This window comes from Pan paniscus, chromosome 1 (assembly GCF_029289425.2).
Source record: "Pan paniscus chromosome 1, NHGRI_mPanPan1-v2.0_pri, whole genome shotgun sequence".
Lineage (NCBI taxonomy): Eukaryota > Metazoa > Chordata > Mammalia > Primates > Hominidae > Pan > Pan paniscus.
In genome coordinates this window covers 187,912,549-187,928,658 of record NC_073249.2, presented here as the reverse complement: position 1 = coordinate 187,928,658, position 16,110 = coordinate 187,912,549, and the positions used below count along the sequence as shown (strand labels likewise).

Genomic DNA, 16,110 nt, shown 5'->3' with positions numbered 1-16,110 from the left:
CTCCCTAGTAGCTGAGATTACAGGTGCCTGCAACCACGCCCAGCTAATTTTTTTTTTTTTTTTTTTTTTTTTGTAGATGGAGTTTTGCTCTTGTTGCCCAGGCTGCAGTACAATGGCATGATCTCAGCTCACTGCAACCTCCACCTTCTGAGTTCAAGCGATTCTCCTGCCTCAGCCTGCTGAGTAACTGTGATTACAAGCATGCGCCACCATGCCCGGCTAATTTTGTATTTTTAGTAGAGACAGGGTTTCTCCATGTTGGTCAGGCTGGCCTCAAACTCCTGACCTCAGGTGATCTACCTGCCTCAGCCTCCCGAAGACTGGGATTACAGTAGTGAGCCACCATGCCCAGCCTAATTTTTGTATTTTTAGTAGAGATGGGGTTTCACCATGTTGGTCAGGCTGGTCTCGAACTCCTGACCTCATTGATCCACCCGCGTTGGCCTCCCAAAGTGCTGGGATTACATGCATGAGCCACCGCGCCTGGCCCTTTTTTTTTTTTCTTGAGACAGGGTTTCACTCCCTTCACCCAAGGTAGAGTGCAGTGTCTCGATTTCGACTCACTACATTTCCATCTCCTGGGCCTGAGGATTCCTTAATCGTCCCACCTCAGCCTCCCCAGCAGCTGGGACTACAGGCACACACCCTGTGCAGATCGAATTTTTTATTTTATTTTATTTTTTTGTAGAGATGGGGTTTTCACCGTGTCACCCAGGCTGGTCTCAAACTCCTGGGTTCAAGCAATCCATCCACCTCAGCCCCCCAAAGGGCTGGGATTACAGGTGTGAGCCACTGCTCCTGGCCACAGATTCTTTTTAAGTGCCTTACTATGTGTTAGGCACAGTGAAAATTATAGCCATTGTTTCATTTAATCACAACAATCTTATGAGGTAGGTACTATTCATATTACTCCATTTTACACCTGAGGAAACTGAAGGACAAGGAAGCTAAGTAACTACCATATACCATATATATATGTGTGTGTGTGTGTGTGTATATTTACATATACACATATGTGTGTGTGTGTGTGTGTATTTTTTTTTTTTTTTTTTGAGACAGAGTCTCACTCTGTCACCCAGGCTGGAGTGCAGTGGCGCAATCTCGGCTCACTGCAACCTCCGCCTCCTGGGTTCAAACGATTCTCCTGCCTCAGCTTCCCAAGTAGCTGCGATTACAGGCACCTGCCACCACGCCCAGCTAATTTTTGTATTTTTACTAGAGACGGGGTTTCACCATGTTGGCCAGGCTGGTCTCAAACTCCTGACCTCAGGTGATCCACCCACCTCAGCTTCCCAAACTGCTGGGATTACAGGCATGAGCCACTGCACCCAGCCTACTGTATACTATAATACTGTACTGCCTTACATTGCTATTTAACTGACATGTTCCTTCTTATCATCTTAAAGTCCTTGTGTGCGGGAGCCATGTTTGCTCAGAACATACTTGTTAAATGGAAACTGAGCAGTTGGTGATTTTGCCCCTGATTCATCAAGCCTCTGAGCCATGTGTCCTGATGCCTATTTAGCCACCAAGCAAAAGTGTCATCCTTTCTATTTTATTTTTTATTTATTTTTAACTTTTTTTTTTTTTTGTAGAGACACTCTCTATGTTGCCCAGGCTGGTCTCAGACTCCTGGACTCAAAGAGATCCTCCTTCGTCAGCCTCCCAAGTAGCTGGGACTGCAGGCACACACCACCACACCCCAGCTACAAGTCGTTTTCAAGTCCAGAGTTGGGTAGACTGCACAGAAAAGGTTGGCCCCACCTGAGACCACAAGAGTCCACCGGATAGGTGGGGCCAACAGGAAGCTGCTCGCTGTCTGCAGTGGGCATGGTGGATCATGGATGCTGAGTGAGTTCATGAAAGGCCATCGGCATTTAAGAAACTATAGGCGGCCGGGCACAGTGGCTCACGCCTGTAATCCCAGCACTTTGGGAGGCCAAGGCAGGCAGATCACAAGGTCAAGAGATTGAGACCATCCTGGCCAACATGGTGAAACCCCGTCTCTACTAAAAATACAAAAATTAGCTGGGCGTGGTGGCACGTGCCTGTAATCCCAGCTACTCGGGAAGCTGAGGCAGGAGAATGGCTTAAACCAGGGAGCCAGAGGTTGCAGTGAGCCGAGATCGCGCCACCGCACTCCAGCCTGGCGATAGAGCTAGACTCTATCTCAAAAAAAAAAAAAGAAAGAAAGAAAGAAACTATAGGCAAAACTAAATGGCGGGCACTGCATCTCCTATTACCAGTATTATTCCAGATGGATAACAGTATCACACACTCATCAATATGTTCATGAACTAAATTTATTTTATTTTATTCTTGAGACAGAGTCTCACTCTGTCACCTACTCTAGAATGCAGTGGCGCGATCTCGGCACACTGCAACCTCCGCCTCCTGGGTTCAAGCAATTTTATTGTCTCAGCCTCCTGAGTAGCTGAGATTACAAGCGCATGCCACCATGCCCAGCTAGTTTTTGTATTTTTAGTAGAGACGGGGTTTTACCATATTGGTCAGGCTGGTCTTGAACTCCTGACCTCAGATGATCTATCCACCTCAGCCTCCCAAAGTGCTGGGATTACAGGTGTGAGGCACTGTGCCCGGCCATGAACTAAATTTTGTTTGATATGTGGTGGTGGAGGAGGAGACTGGTGATTCAACACCACCATTTTCATAGCCTAAAGAGTATATTTAACAACATTAGACAACTAGGGGAACATGCTTTTGGTTTTGCAATGATTTGATCTCGTCTCATTAATATTCCTAAATAAATACTAATATCGGGCAGTTATAATGCAATATAAAGTATACTGGCCTTAAGGGCACAGTGGCTCACGCCTGTAATCCCAGCATTTTGGGAGGCCGAGGCGGATGGATCACCTGAGGTCAGAGTTCAAGACTAGCCTAGCCAACATGGTGAAACCCCGTCTCTACTAAAAGTATAAAAATTAGCCCGGCCTGGTGGCGGGTGCCTGTAATCCCAGCTACTCAGGAGGCTGAGGCAGGAGAATCGCTCCAACCCGGGAGGCGGAGGTTGCAGTGAGCCGAGATCACACCACTGCACTCCAGCCTGGCGACAAGAGCGAGACTCCGTCTCAAAAAAAAAAAAAGTAAGAAAGGATACTGGCCTTAGAGTTAGCACTAGTGGGCTGAGGTCCTAGCTCTGCAACTTAGCTGTGTGACTTGGAGCAAGTGACTACATCTTTTTTTTTTTTTGAGATGGGGTCTTGCTCTTGTCCCCCAGCCTGGAGTGCAGTGGCACGATCTCGGCTTACTGCAACCTCCGCCTCCCAGGTTCAAGCAGTTCTCCTGCCTCAGCCTCCCGGGACTACAGGTATGCACCACCATGCCTGTCTAATTTTTTTATTTTTAGTAGAGATGGGGTTTCACTATATCAGCCAGGCTGGCCTCGAATTCCTGACCTCAAGTGATCTGCCCACCTCAGCCTCCATGATTACATCTCCTATGCCTCAGACATAAAACAGTGGGAGCAATACCTACCCCTTAGGGTTGCTGTGAAGATTATGGACATGAAAGTGCCTCATCAATAATAAAGCACTCAACAAATGTTAGAGGTTACAATGATATAATCACCTCTGATACCAGGGGCTTAACTATCATTGCTTACCCAGCATGTACCAGCATGTATGAGATAAACCTCCAGGCTTCCTCCCTCTTCTCAGGACTGTAGATAAAGGGACTCTCCAAGATGCCTGTGTCCAACGTGATCCACTGTTTCTGAGGCTTCCACACAGCATAGTAAATAAACACTGCCAGCTGACGGACGGAGCAGACATAAGTGTTAACCACACCTTCTCCAGAGAGGGGCCCCATCCAAGCCCGTGGGCAGTAACTGTTTCAGATGATTCAGCTCTCAAGTGGGCCACACCACAGTGCCAGAAGGTGACATGAAATACACTTCTTCACCATCCCCCGCTGTGATGGTTTCCACCATACCCCACTTCCTCTGATGGTTGGGAGCAGTGCTAGCTCACATTGTAAGGAAGACTTTCTGAACCCCTTTTGCCCTGCTCTTGGACACCCTGCTCTCTGGCACTACGTTCTCTACTACCCTCTTCCTCTTAAATACCCACTGCCCTCATCGTCGCACCAACTGATCTTTCATTTACAACTTGCTATGAAAGTAGGTCAATGCTGGCTTCCGAATAATAGAACAGGGAAAGGGAAAAATAGTCACTTGCCAGGGGAGAGACCTGGCAAACCCTGCCTTAACCAAGGGATGGAGGTGAATGTCCCAGCGATGCCACGTGATGTCCTCAACCTTCTGAGGCTATGTGATGGGAAGGGCCCTTCACCTCCGTGGTATTCTTCTCCCAAACTCATAACTCCAGTTAAATCATGAGAAAAGCATCAGTCAAACCCCAGCTGGGGGACATTCTACAGGATCCCTAGCCAGTCCCCCTCAAGACTATCAGAGTCATGAAAAACAAAGACTGAGAAGCTGCCATAGATCAGAGGAGCCTGGGTAGACATGGCAGCTAAATGGAGTGGGTACCAGAGGAACAGAAAGAGGACATTAATGGAGAAACTGGTAAAAATTCAGGTAAATCTGGAGTTTAGTTAGGAATATGCCAATGTCAGTTTCTTAGTTTTGACAAATGTACTATGGGGCCAGATGCAGTGGCTCATGCCTATAGTCCCAGCCCTTTGGGGGGAGGCTGAGGCAGGTGGATCACCTGAGGTCAGGAGTTCAAGACCAGCCTGGCCAACATGGCAAAACCACATCTCTACTAAAAATACAAAAAAAAAAAAAAAAAAAAAAAAACTAGCCAGGCGTGGTGGTGCACACCTGTAATCCCAGCTACTTGGGAGGCTGAGTCAGGAGAATCACTTGACCCTGGACGGCGGAGGTTGCAGTGAGCTGAGATCACACTACTGGCACTCCAGCCTGGGCGACAGAGCGACTCCATCTCAAAAAAAAAAAAAAAAAAATACTATGGAAATGTAATGTACTATATACAGAGATTATCCTGGGTTTGAAAAAAAGAAAAAAATACAATGTACTATGGAAATGTAGGATATAAACAATGGGAGAAACTGGGTGAGAGGCATACAGGAACTTTCTTTTTTTTTTTTTTTTTGAGATGGAGTCTTGCTCTGTAGCCCAGGCTGGAGTGCAGTGGCGTGATCTCAGCTCACTGCAAGCTCTGCCTCCTGGGTTCACGCTACTCTCCTGCCTCAGCCTCCCAAGTAGCTGGGACTACAGGTGCCCGCCACCATGCCCGGCTAATTTTTTGTATTTTTAGTAGAGACAGGGTTTCACTGTGTTAGCCAGGATGGTCTCAATCTCCTGACCTTGTGATCCGCCCACCTCGGCCTCCCAAAGTGCTGGGATTACAGGCGTGCACCACTGCGCCCGGCCTACAGGAACTTTCTGTTCTATCTTTACAATATCTCTATAGAGGTAAAATTATTCCAAAATTAAAATTTTTAATTTAAAAATTGGTCTTTCTGTGAGAGGCAGGTATCTCAGCACCTGCTCCATGAGCCTCCTATGGCAAACTGCCCTCCTCCATAGCACTCATTGCCTAGGCAATTGTGGTTTGTACCACGATACCTTATCTCATTGTTCCCCATTCACCTGGACAAGACACACACACAGCTGATTGAAACACAAGACAACCCATAGGCCAGAAGGATAACAGGAAGGAGAAGCAGAAAAAACAGATACAGATGTCTCAGATCCGGACGACTTCCCAGTTGCAAGCAGTCTCACAATAAAATCCCATGAAAACAATTAGAACTGTGCCCCTTCAACCTAAACAGACTTGACCACAGCATCTCCTGGGATGCTTACACCTTAGCCTTACCTTTGTCTAAGCCATAAGAGGCTTGGTCCCTGCAACAGTTAATTTTATGTGTCAACTTAGCTAGGCTATGCTACCCAGACATTTGCTTAAACATTATCCTAGATGTTTTTGTGAGGGTATGGTTTATACTAATATTTAAATCAGTAGTCTTTGAGTAAAGCCGATTTCCCACCATACTGTGGGTGAGCCTTGTCTAATCAGTTGAAGGCCTTGCTAGAGAAAAGATTGTCCTCTGTTAGGAAAAGGGAATTCTGCCAGCAGAACTCTACCTTTGGACTTGAATGGCAAGTCTTCCCTGGGCCTCCAGCCTGCCAACCTTCCCTGAAGATTTTGGACTTGCCAAGTCTCCATAATCATTTGAGCTAATTCCTTAAAATAAATATTAATCTCTCTTCCCCCAGGAAACACACCTATTGATTCTGTTTTTCTGAAGAACTCTTGACTAATACAGTTTGTGATAAGGAAGCTGAGACATCAGTGCATCAGTGGGAACTAAAAGGGTTACATTAGGAACTTCCTAATGCCCCTGAAGTCAAACTCCACAGGCAGCCATGGTTGGCCAATTCCTTTATAGGACATCAAGTGTGGGGGAAAAAACTAGGTGCCACGAGGTACAGGGGAGCCTCATCCTGGCCCAGTGACTATGATGTGACCTTGGGATAGTCATCCCACCTCTCTGAGCCTTGCAGTCTGTTCTGGAAAACAAGAGGACTGACTAAATCAGAGCCTGAAAACACACCACGTGCTGCCTGAAGCAGACGTTGTTAAAGGATCCCGTTTTTTTCCTACTGAAATTCAGAAGAATTCTATAACACTTCTAAACCTGGGGTCCCAGAAATACCTTACCAACCAGCCTAAATCGGTTCATGAGAGAAAACCCTTGTGCAACCCCAGAATGATTTGCTTCCTAAAGACCTCACAACTAAAATGAAAGGAAGCCACTGAAATTGCAGCCACAGCTGGGCAGATTTGTCTGACAAATGAATCTCCACCCTGGGTTGGCAGTGACGGTGAGTATAGGGAAAGCCTCAAAGGCAGCTGTGGGGAGGGCAGAGGCAGAGGTGAGGTGTGTGCTGTCCCCATCCCCGCGAAGCTCTCTCCCATGTTCCCAGTCTCTTCTCTAGATCTAGATCTGACCCCTAGTTTGTTTGCAACTTCCCGGTGCCACTTACCCCAGTGCCCTCCCCACTCCCCATTCACCTCGGCCAGGCTGATGGAGATGATGAACACGGGGGGCGGGAAGCAGTTAGCTCTCTCCAAGTATGTTCCTCGGGACTTTTCGGGCAGCATCCATTTTGATACGATCCTGTGGACCTTTTTACTCTTGGCACGATCTTTACCTCCCCCATCCTCTCTCATTTTCTCCTCTTCCTCCAGCTCTTCTTTCATCTCTCTCCCCATATTCAGATTCATGCTCTCCATCTCCAGATCATGAACAGCAGCCATTGTCCTGGGTCCTCCCTCCTCCCCAGAAGGACATGAATCCCAGGGAACAGCAGGTGGCCCTAGGTCCTCAGGCTGCGGCTCTTCCCTGGGCTGTCTGGCGCAACGACTGCTTTCCAAGGCCTTTCCTGTATGTGAAGAGAAGACAGCTGAAGATGATCAAAATGATCTAAACCTCCTAAATGGCCCAAAATAAAGTTTTCTCTGTAATTGTTTTAAAAAGAGCCAGATGACTGAGATTAAAACGCAGCTCTATCACGTATCAGCTGTAAGTTAACATCAGATAAATCACTTAATTAAATTCTCCAAGCCTCAAATTACGTATTTCTTAAATTGTGGTGAAATACACATAACATAAAATTTACCATTTTCGCCATTTAATATATAATATATATTTTTTCTTTTTTTTTTTATGAGGTGGAGTCATCTTGCTCTTCTGCCCAGGCTGGAGTGCAATGGTGAGATCTCAGCTCACTGCAACCTCTGCCTCCTGGGTTCAAGCAATTCTTCTGCTTCACCCTCCCTGGCTAATTTTTGTATTTTTAGTAGAGACAGGGTTTCACCATGTTGGCCAGGCTGGTCTCGAACTCCTGACCTCAAGTGATTCACCCGCCTAGGCCTCCCAAAGTGCTGGGATTACAGGCATGAGCCACTGAAGCCGGCCCTGTTTTTAACCATTTAGAGTGTACAATTCAGTGACATTGAGTACATTTGCAATGTTGTGCAGCCATCACCACTAGTTCCAAAACTTTTTCATCACAAACAAAAACCCCATACCCATACCCGTTAAGCAGTTAATTCCTATTCTCCTCTTACCATAGTCCCTGGCAATGACTAATCCGCTTTCTGTGTCTATAGATTGACCTATTCTGGATATTTCACATAAATGAAATCATACAATACATATGTACCATCCAGTAGGTGGCCTTTTGTAGTTGGCTTCCTTCACATGTTTTCTTTTCTTTTCTTTTCTTTTTTTTTTTTTTTTGAGATGTAGTCTCGCTCTGTCGCCCAGGCTGGAGTCCAGTGGTGCGATCTCGGCTCACTGGAACCTCTGCCTCCCAGGTTCAAGCGATTCTCCTGCCTCAGCCTCCCAGGTAGCTGGGATTATGGGCGCCCGGCACCACACCCAGAAAATTTTTGTATTTTTAGTAGAGACAGGGTTTCACCATGTTGGCCAGGCTAGTCTCGAACTCCCAACCTCAAGTGATCCACCCGCCTCGGCTTCCCAAAGTGTTGGGATTACAGGCATGAGCCATTACACCTAGCCTAGAATTTCCTTTTTTTAATGGCTGAATGCTATTGGGTTGTATAGACATGCCACATTTTGCTTATCCACTCGTCTGTTTATGGACATTTGGGTTGTTTCCACCTTTTCACTATTGTGAATGAACATCCCTGTACAAGTTTTCTCTTTTTTTTTTTTTGAGACGGAGTCTCGCTCTGTCGCCCAGGCTGGAGTGCAGTGGTGCGATCTCGGCTCACTGCAACCTCCGCCTCCCGAGTTCACACCATTTTCCTGCCTCAACCTCCTGAGTAGCTGGGACTACAGGCGCCCACCACCACACCTGGCTAATTTTTTTTTTTTTTTTTTTTTGTATTTTTAGTAGAGACGGGGTTTCACCATGTTAGCCAGGATGGTCTCGATCTCCTGACCTCGTGATCCGCCCGCCTCGGCCTCCCAAAGTGCTGGGATTACAGGCGTGAGCCACCGCACCTGGCACAAGTTTTCTTTAAACATCTGTTTCCAGTTTGAGGGGGAGCATATACCTATGAGTGGAATTGCTGGGTCATATGGTAATTAATTCTATGTTTAACTTATTGGGAAACCCTCAGATTCCATTTTAAACTGAGGATAATGATAGCACTTGCTTCATAACATTGCTGGGAAGCTTACTTGAGATAATGCATGTAAAGCACTTAAAACAGTATCTGGGCCGGGCGTGGTGGCTCATGCCTGTAATCCCATCACTTGAGGTCAGGAGTTTCAGACCAGACTGGCCAACCTGGTGAAACCCCATCTCTATTAAAAATACAAAAATTAGCTGGGCATAGTGGCACGTGCCTATACTTCAAGCTGAAGGAAGGCTGAAGCAGGAGAATCGCTTGAACCTGGGAGGCAGAGGTTACAATGAGCCAAATTCACGCCACTGCACTCCAGACTGGGTGACGGAGCAAGACTCTGTCTCGAAGAAAAAAAAAAGAACTGTATCTGGCACGTAGTAAACACCCTATAATTATTAGTTGTTATTGGCTATGGATGGATGAATGAGTTTAGATGGATGGATGGATAGATGGAAGGGATGGAGCTGAGCCTGGGGCCTGTTTTCACACTGCATGTTACTGGGAATCAGATCAAATTCAATTGATTTTCAAATGAAACTCATTAGGCAAGTTTTCACATTAGAATAGGTTATATTCAATAAATTGAGGAAGAGACATCTTATTTTTCTTTTCCCCAGCAAATTTTCTGAAAATAAAGGCTTTTTCTCTCCCCTGCATTTTTCACCCACCCACTCACCCGCCTCCCAGAGTCAGACATTCAGTCCATAGATATAACTCTTTTATTAATTTCCCTTGAAGACTGATGATTTTTTTCTACTTTTTGCCACATCTCATAATTGACAAAACTACAATGTGGATTTAAGATCAGCAGCTTTTAACCACAAATATTAAAGCATTTTAAAAATAAGTTCAATTAGGGACAGTTCACATTGTATAAATCAGCCTTTTTGTATCTAAATATCATACATAATCATTTTATGAGGAAATAAAATGTCACATTGTTAACAATACAACTGTATAAAAGGAGCTACAAAAATAAGGATTACATTTGCCCTTATCTTGGGATTTCAACACTTCCAGAAATTTTACAACTTCAAGACCACCATTTTAAATATGTTAGTGCCTAAATATATTTCCTGTGCTGCAAAGATAGTTGACCCAACCGGTTTAGCCAAAACTCACTGCATGTCTGCTTTCTGCCTTGCCTTGTAAAGTAGACATGTAGTTCTAGCTACTTCAGGTTCTAGCACCAAATGAGCACATTGCTAGCAATTAGAAACATTTGGGGTTTTTTTATTTAATTTTTTTGAGACAAGATCTCTCCCTGTCACCCAGGCTGGAATGCAGTGGCAGGATCACGGCTCATTGCAGCCTCTACCTCCCAGGCTCAAGTGAGCCTCCCACCTCAGCCTCCCAAGTAGCTGGGACTGCAAGCACACACGCCACCACACCCAGCTATTTTTTTTTTCTTTGTTGAGATGGGGTCTTCCTGTGTTACCCAGGCTGGTCTCAAACTCCTGGGCTCAAGCAATCCTCCCGCCTCAGCCTCCCAAAGTGCTGGGATTACAAGTGTGAGCCACTGCATTTTGGTTTTACCTCTCTTCTCAGTCAATTACTATCATCCTCCAACTTCCATACCTCTCCACCCTGTTTCCTGAGAACAGGGGCCTCTCTCTGATTTATCTTATCTCCAATACCTGGTGCTATAATGCTCACAGGTGCTCCTTCCAGTCTCTAACATTTCCTCATCTCTCCTGCTCACGTTTATCTTCTGCCCCACTCCTGAATTTCTGAGGAAATATTACCTATTAGATTGGTAACAGTGAAAAAGACTTAGGCTGGGCACAGTGGGTCATGCCTGTAATACCAGCACTTTGGGAGGCCGAGGTCGGTGGATAACCTGAGGTCAGGAGCTCAAGACCAGCCTGGCCAATATGGTGAAACCCGTCTCCATTAAAAATACAAAAATTAGCTGGGCATGGTAGCAAGACCTGTAATCCCAGCTACTCATGAGGCTGAGGCAGGAGAATCACTTGAAACCAGGAGGTGGAGGTTTCAGTGAGCTGATATCGTGTCATTGCACTCAACCCTGGGCGACAAGAGTGAAACTCCATCTCAAAAAAAAGAAAAAAAAAAAGACTGATAATATCCCATATTTATGAGGTGTGTGGCAATGGGTGCAATGTATGAGGTGTAAATTAATGCAGCCTTTTGGAAAGCAATTGGCCAATGTGTATAAACTATTAAAAGCATATACCTTTCAACAGAACCATCCAACTTCTAGAAATCCACCCTTCAAAGGTATTTGAGCACATACACAATGGTATATTACAAGGATATTCATGCAGAACTATTCATAGCCGTGAAGAATTATAAACAACCTAGATGGACTTCAGCGGGGTTGCTGTATTTTCTAACAGTTCTAATTCATGGGTAGTTCTTCCTTACACTGCTGGAATCTATTCACCAGCTCCTGGGTCCAAGGTTTCCCTCCCTGGAGCCTCACAAAGCAAATCTAATCGAAGGTCATGTTGTCATTAATTTTGTCCTTCCTTGGGCATGGCCTGTATATAAACTCCATGGGCTCTATAGGTCAAACTTGGGATACAGCGTTCAGAAACACACGTCAGATTACCAGAATTTTTGGAAGCCCAATTGAATGGAGCAGGAGCCTCAAAACAAAATAATGATTACAACACATTCTAGTCTCAAAGAAATATTCAAGCATCAACAGCTGTCCATTCATTTACTTGGCACTCGAGCACTCACTTATTGGGTGTCATTCACTGGGTGGAGATTTACTGCACTGACTCTGCTTTCTTACTCACTAAGCAAACCTCCTACCTCTTATCTGCAGCAAGTTGCTGCCCACTCTTTTTTGAAAGGCCTCGCATACACAGATCAAAACTGGGTGGCACTGCTGTGAGAAGTTCTCATCCTACAGGTAGGGAACAACTGAGTAGATTGTTAGAATGTCTCTAGCCTTCTGGTTAAAAATGGAAATGTTCCTTATGCACACCAAGAACCAAAACCCTTTCATGGGTTCTAAGGATTGGGGAGGGAGAGAAAAGAACCAAAACCCTTTCCTTCATGGTTGGCAGGTATTCTTTTTTCAAAAAAAAATAAGTTTTTAAACTTTATTATTATTATTATTTTGAAATAGTGGCCTCCCCATGTTGTCCAGGCTAGTCTCAAACCCTTGAATTCAAGGGATCCTCCCTGCTTGACCTCTCAAAGCATTGAGATTACAGGTGTGAGAGAGCCTGTAATCCACAAGTATTCTGAAGAGGAAACATAGAAAGATCCCACCTGGCCACAAGTACTCTTAAAAGGAAACACAGGGCTGGGCACAGTGGCTCATGCCTGTAATCCCAGCATTTTGGGAGGCGGAGGCAGGCGGATCACAAGGTCAGGAGATCGAGATCATCCTGGCTAACACAGTGAAACCCCATCTCTACTAAAAATACAAAAAATTAGCCGGGCGTGGTGGCGGGCGCCTGTAGTCCCAGCTACTCGGGAGGCTGAAGCAGGGGAATAGCATGAACACGGGAGGCGGAGGTTGCAGTGAGCTGAGATTGCGCCACTGCACTCCAGCCTGGGCGACAGAGCAAGACTCCGTCTCAAAAAAAAAACAAGGAAACACGGAAGGAACTTTCCTACTTCCTGACTTTGCCTGGAATAAGCATTACTTGTTAACAATCACAGAGCCAGTGTATTGGCCAAAGACTTGAAAGGGCAAGACTGTGCTCATTTACTCAGGACAGTTGACTACCTTAAAAAAAAAAATCTGTTGAAAAGAGATTTCTTTTTTCTTTTCTTTTTTTTTTTTTTTTTGAGATAGAGTTTTGCTCTTGTTGCCAGGCTGGAGTGCAATGGTGCGATCTCGGCTCACCACAACCTCTACCTCCCAGGTTCAAGCAATTCTCCTGCCTCAAACTCCCAAGTAGCTGAAGTTACAGGCATGCACCACCATACCCAGCTAATTTTGTATTTTTAGTAGAGACAGGGTTTCACCATGTTGGTCAGGCTGGTCTCAAACTCCTGACCTCAAGTGATCCATCCACCTAGGCCTCATAAAGTGCTGGGATTATAGGCGTAAACCACCGTGCCCAGCCGAAAAGAGATTTCTATAAAGAGATTTACATAGGAGACTCCTGACATTTGCAAGAGATTTTTCCAGACCTTTCAGATGCCCTAATGCACTACATACCACATAGTGTCTCCCAAAATTACATTGTAAAGTATAGCCGGGACAGGCATGGTAGCTCACACCTGTAATCCCAGCACTTTGAGAGGCCGAGGCAGGCAGATCACTTGAGGTCAGGCGTTCGAGACCAGCCTGACCAACATGGTGAAACCCTGTCTCTAGTAAAAATACAAAAATTAGCCGGCAGTGGTGGCATGTGCCTGTAATCCCAGCTACTCGGGAGGCTGAGACAGGAGAATCTCTTGAACCCAGGAGGTGGAGGTTGCAGTGGGAGGCGGAGGTTGCAGTGAGCTGAGATTTTGCCACTGCATTCCAGCCTGGGCGACAGAGTGAGATTCTGTCTCAAAAAAAAAAAAGGTTAATCTCTCTCTTGATGAGCAGCCTGGCTGATGCATTCACTAAACAACTTTTCCTTGTATCTCAGTGACACACATGGTGGATCTAATGATATCAGGGATCTTAGACACCACTGAACTTGACACAGCATGCCAATTTATCCAAAACTTCTGTTTGTAGCCAAAAAACAAAGTTACTGTCTTATACCTCCCCACTTTCTCTTTGTTTATATCACTGGCACTATTGGATTATTTATTTTATGAATCTTTTCTACTCTGCAAACAAGAAACAAATATTTTAATCACTGCATGCAAACTACATAAAGGATAACAGTCATGTGAGATGTCCAGGCAGAGTGGTAGGCCTGGCTCACTAACAGGCAAAGCCAATCATTCAACTCATATTCATTTATAATGGGCCTTTGGGAGTAACTAATAAATTACCGAAATTGCAAGTGTTGAATCTGCAAATGTCAAGGACTTCCAGTGGATTATTTGACAACATGTACGTAGTCGTCATTTGTCAGTTTTCTTGGGGAATTTATCTTCTCCTGGTGGGCAGCAGGAAACGGATCCCACTACAGACATTAACCATGCCCAATATTCACTTTTGCATGTCCCTAGGCAGCTAGGGCAGCTTGACCAATCAGCTGCATTTGCTTAGGATTTCTGAGGCTGGAGGTGGGGATGGAAAAAATTCTTTACAGTGGTTGCAGCAGTGGCAGCAGTATCCAGTGTCCAGACAGCCTTGCCACTGGGGTCAGCATGGCATCCAGCATCCAACGCCAGCTGTGGCTGTGACGAAGGCAGCAGCACTGGGCGTTCAGCAGCAGCAGCACTGAGGCTGTCCTCACCTATCTGACTCTGTGATGGGATTTGGTGTAATTCTAGGTACCTGGTCTCTGTTTCTGCTTTTTTCCCAAGCCTTGTTTCTACAGCCTTCAAGTGATTCTGTAACTTTCTCAATGTGCTTTCAATAAAATTCACTTCCTGATTTAATTAGCCAGAATCAGTTCCCATCTTTTGCAATCAAAAAACCTGACTCGGGCCGGGCGCGGTGGCTCACGTCTATAATCCCAGCACTTTGGGAGGCCAAGGCGGGCGGATCACCTGAGGTCGGGCATTCGAGACCAGCCTGACCAACATGGTAAAACCCCATCTCTACGAAAAGTACCCAAAAAATTAGCCAGGTGAGGTGACAGATGCCTTTAATCCCAGCTACTGGGGATGCTGAGGCAGGAGAATCGCTTGAACCCTGGAGGTGGAGGTTGCAGTGAGCCAAGATCGTGGCACTACACTCGATCCTGAGTGATAAAGCGAGACCCTATCTCAACCAATCAATCAATAAAAGAATGCTTGTGGTGCTTGCTTCAGCAGCACATATACTAAAAACCGGACCAATACACAGAAGATTAACATGGTCTCTGCACAAAGATGACACGCAAATTCATGAAGCATTCCATACAAAACATCAGAGTTATTTTTTTTTAAAATATTTTTTAAAAGGAATGCTTCTGGAAGAAAGGGAGGGAAAGAGAGAGGGAGAGAAAGAGAGGAGGGAAAAGGGGGAAGGAGGAATTCCAACCACACATTGACTAAGTCCTTATGTGACTTTATGTTGAAAAGAGCCTTCTACCGGGCCAGGCACGGTGGCTCACGCCTGTAATCCCAGCACTTTGGAAAGCCAAGGCGGGTGGATCACAAGGTCAGGAGATCGAGACCATCCTGGCTAACATAGTGAAACCCCGTCTCTACTAAAAATACAAAAAATTAGCCGGGCGTGGTGGCGGGCGCCTGTAGTCCCAGCTACTCGGGAGGCTGAGGCAGGAGAACGGCGTGAACCTGGGAGGCGGAGGTTGCGGTGAGCCGAGATCGCGCCACTGCACTCCAGCCTGGGCGACAGAGCCAGACTCCATCTCAAAAAAAAAGAAAAGAAAAGAGCCTCCTACCAACCTTTTCCTCTGCAAGGCCGCACCACCTCCATTATCATTCTACCATCACTGGGCACCATCACTGTGAAGCTGCCATGTCATAATGGCTACCAAAAAAAGGGCTTGCCATCTGCCTTTGAAGAATAGCCTGCCTTGTGTTTGACACTGTAAAGACCTGAATTCTACTCCCAGCATCCACATTTAGTTTTCCACTGGGCCTCAGTTTCCTCAGCTGTAAAACAGAGCTCACCTCTGCCCTGAGTATCTTACAGAATTGTGGTAAGAATCAAATAAAATAATAAAGAGGTACTAGAATAATAAACACTTACTGTGTGCCAGCTTCCAGGCTAAACACTTTATAAGCATTCTCTTCATTAATTTTTACCACTTTGTAAGGCAGGGTAATAATATTCCCATTATAAGGATAAAGAAACCCAGGCTCCCAAAGTAACTTACTCAAGGTCTCACAGCTAATAAGGGGAGGGCTGGGAGAAGAGTCTCGGGCGCCTGACTCCAAACCCCCACATGTTCCACAGCCCCTGTGATTTCTACGCACCAAGTGTTATAGAAAGGTACTCCTT

General features: G+C 45.6%; 1 protein-coding gene, 1 long non-coding RNA gene and 1 other non-coding gene across 5 annotated transcripts in view; 2 read left to right on the top strand and 1 right to left on the bottom strand.

Moving 5' to 3' along the window:
- The window catches only part of LOC129393443 (uncharacterized), a 59,061-nt gene extending 51,528 nt beyond the window's left edge, over positions 1 to 7,533 (top strand). The window contains exons 2-4 of one of the 2 annotated variants that reach the window (XR_010113466.1): positions 77 to 3,331; positions 6,230 to 6,838; positions 7,206 to 7,533. This is a non-coding gene — a long non-coding RNA (uncharacterized LOC129393443). The other variant, XR_010113462.1, reaches the window with a different exon arrangement.
- RHBDL2 (rhomboid like 2) overlaps positions 1 to 16,110 on the bottom strand; it is a 62,940-nt gene that overhangs the window by 25,849 nt on the left and 20,981 nt on the right. For both annotated transcript variants that reach the window (XM_008968458.5, XM_008968457.5), the window contains exons 2-3: positions 7,029 to 7,399; positions 3,626 to 3,774 (exon numbers count right to left, since the gene is read on the bottom strand). In XM_008968458.5, coding sequence (XP_008966706.2) covers positions 3,626 to 3,774; positions 7,029 to 7,399 — 520 coding nt within the window. The remainder of the gene's footprint in view (positions 1 to 3,625; positions 3,775 to 7,028; positions 7,400 to 16,110) is intronic.
- On the top strand, positions 14,960 to 15,067 carry LOC112438343 (U6 spliceosomal RNA). Its single transcript, XR_003026789.4, has one exon. It is a non-coding gene; the product is annotated as a U6 spliceosomal RNA (small nuclear RNA).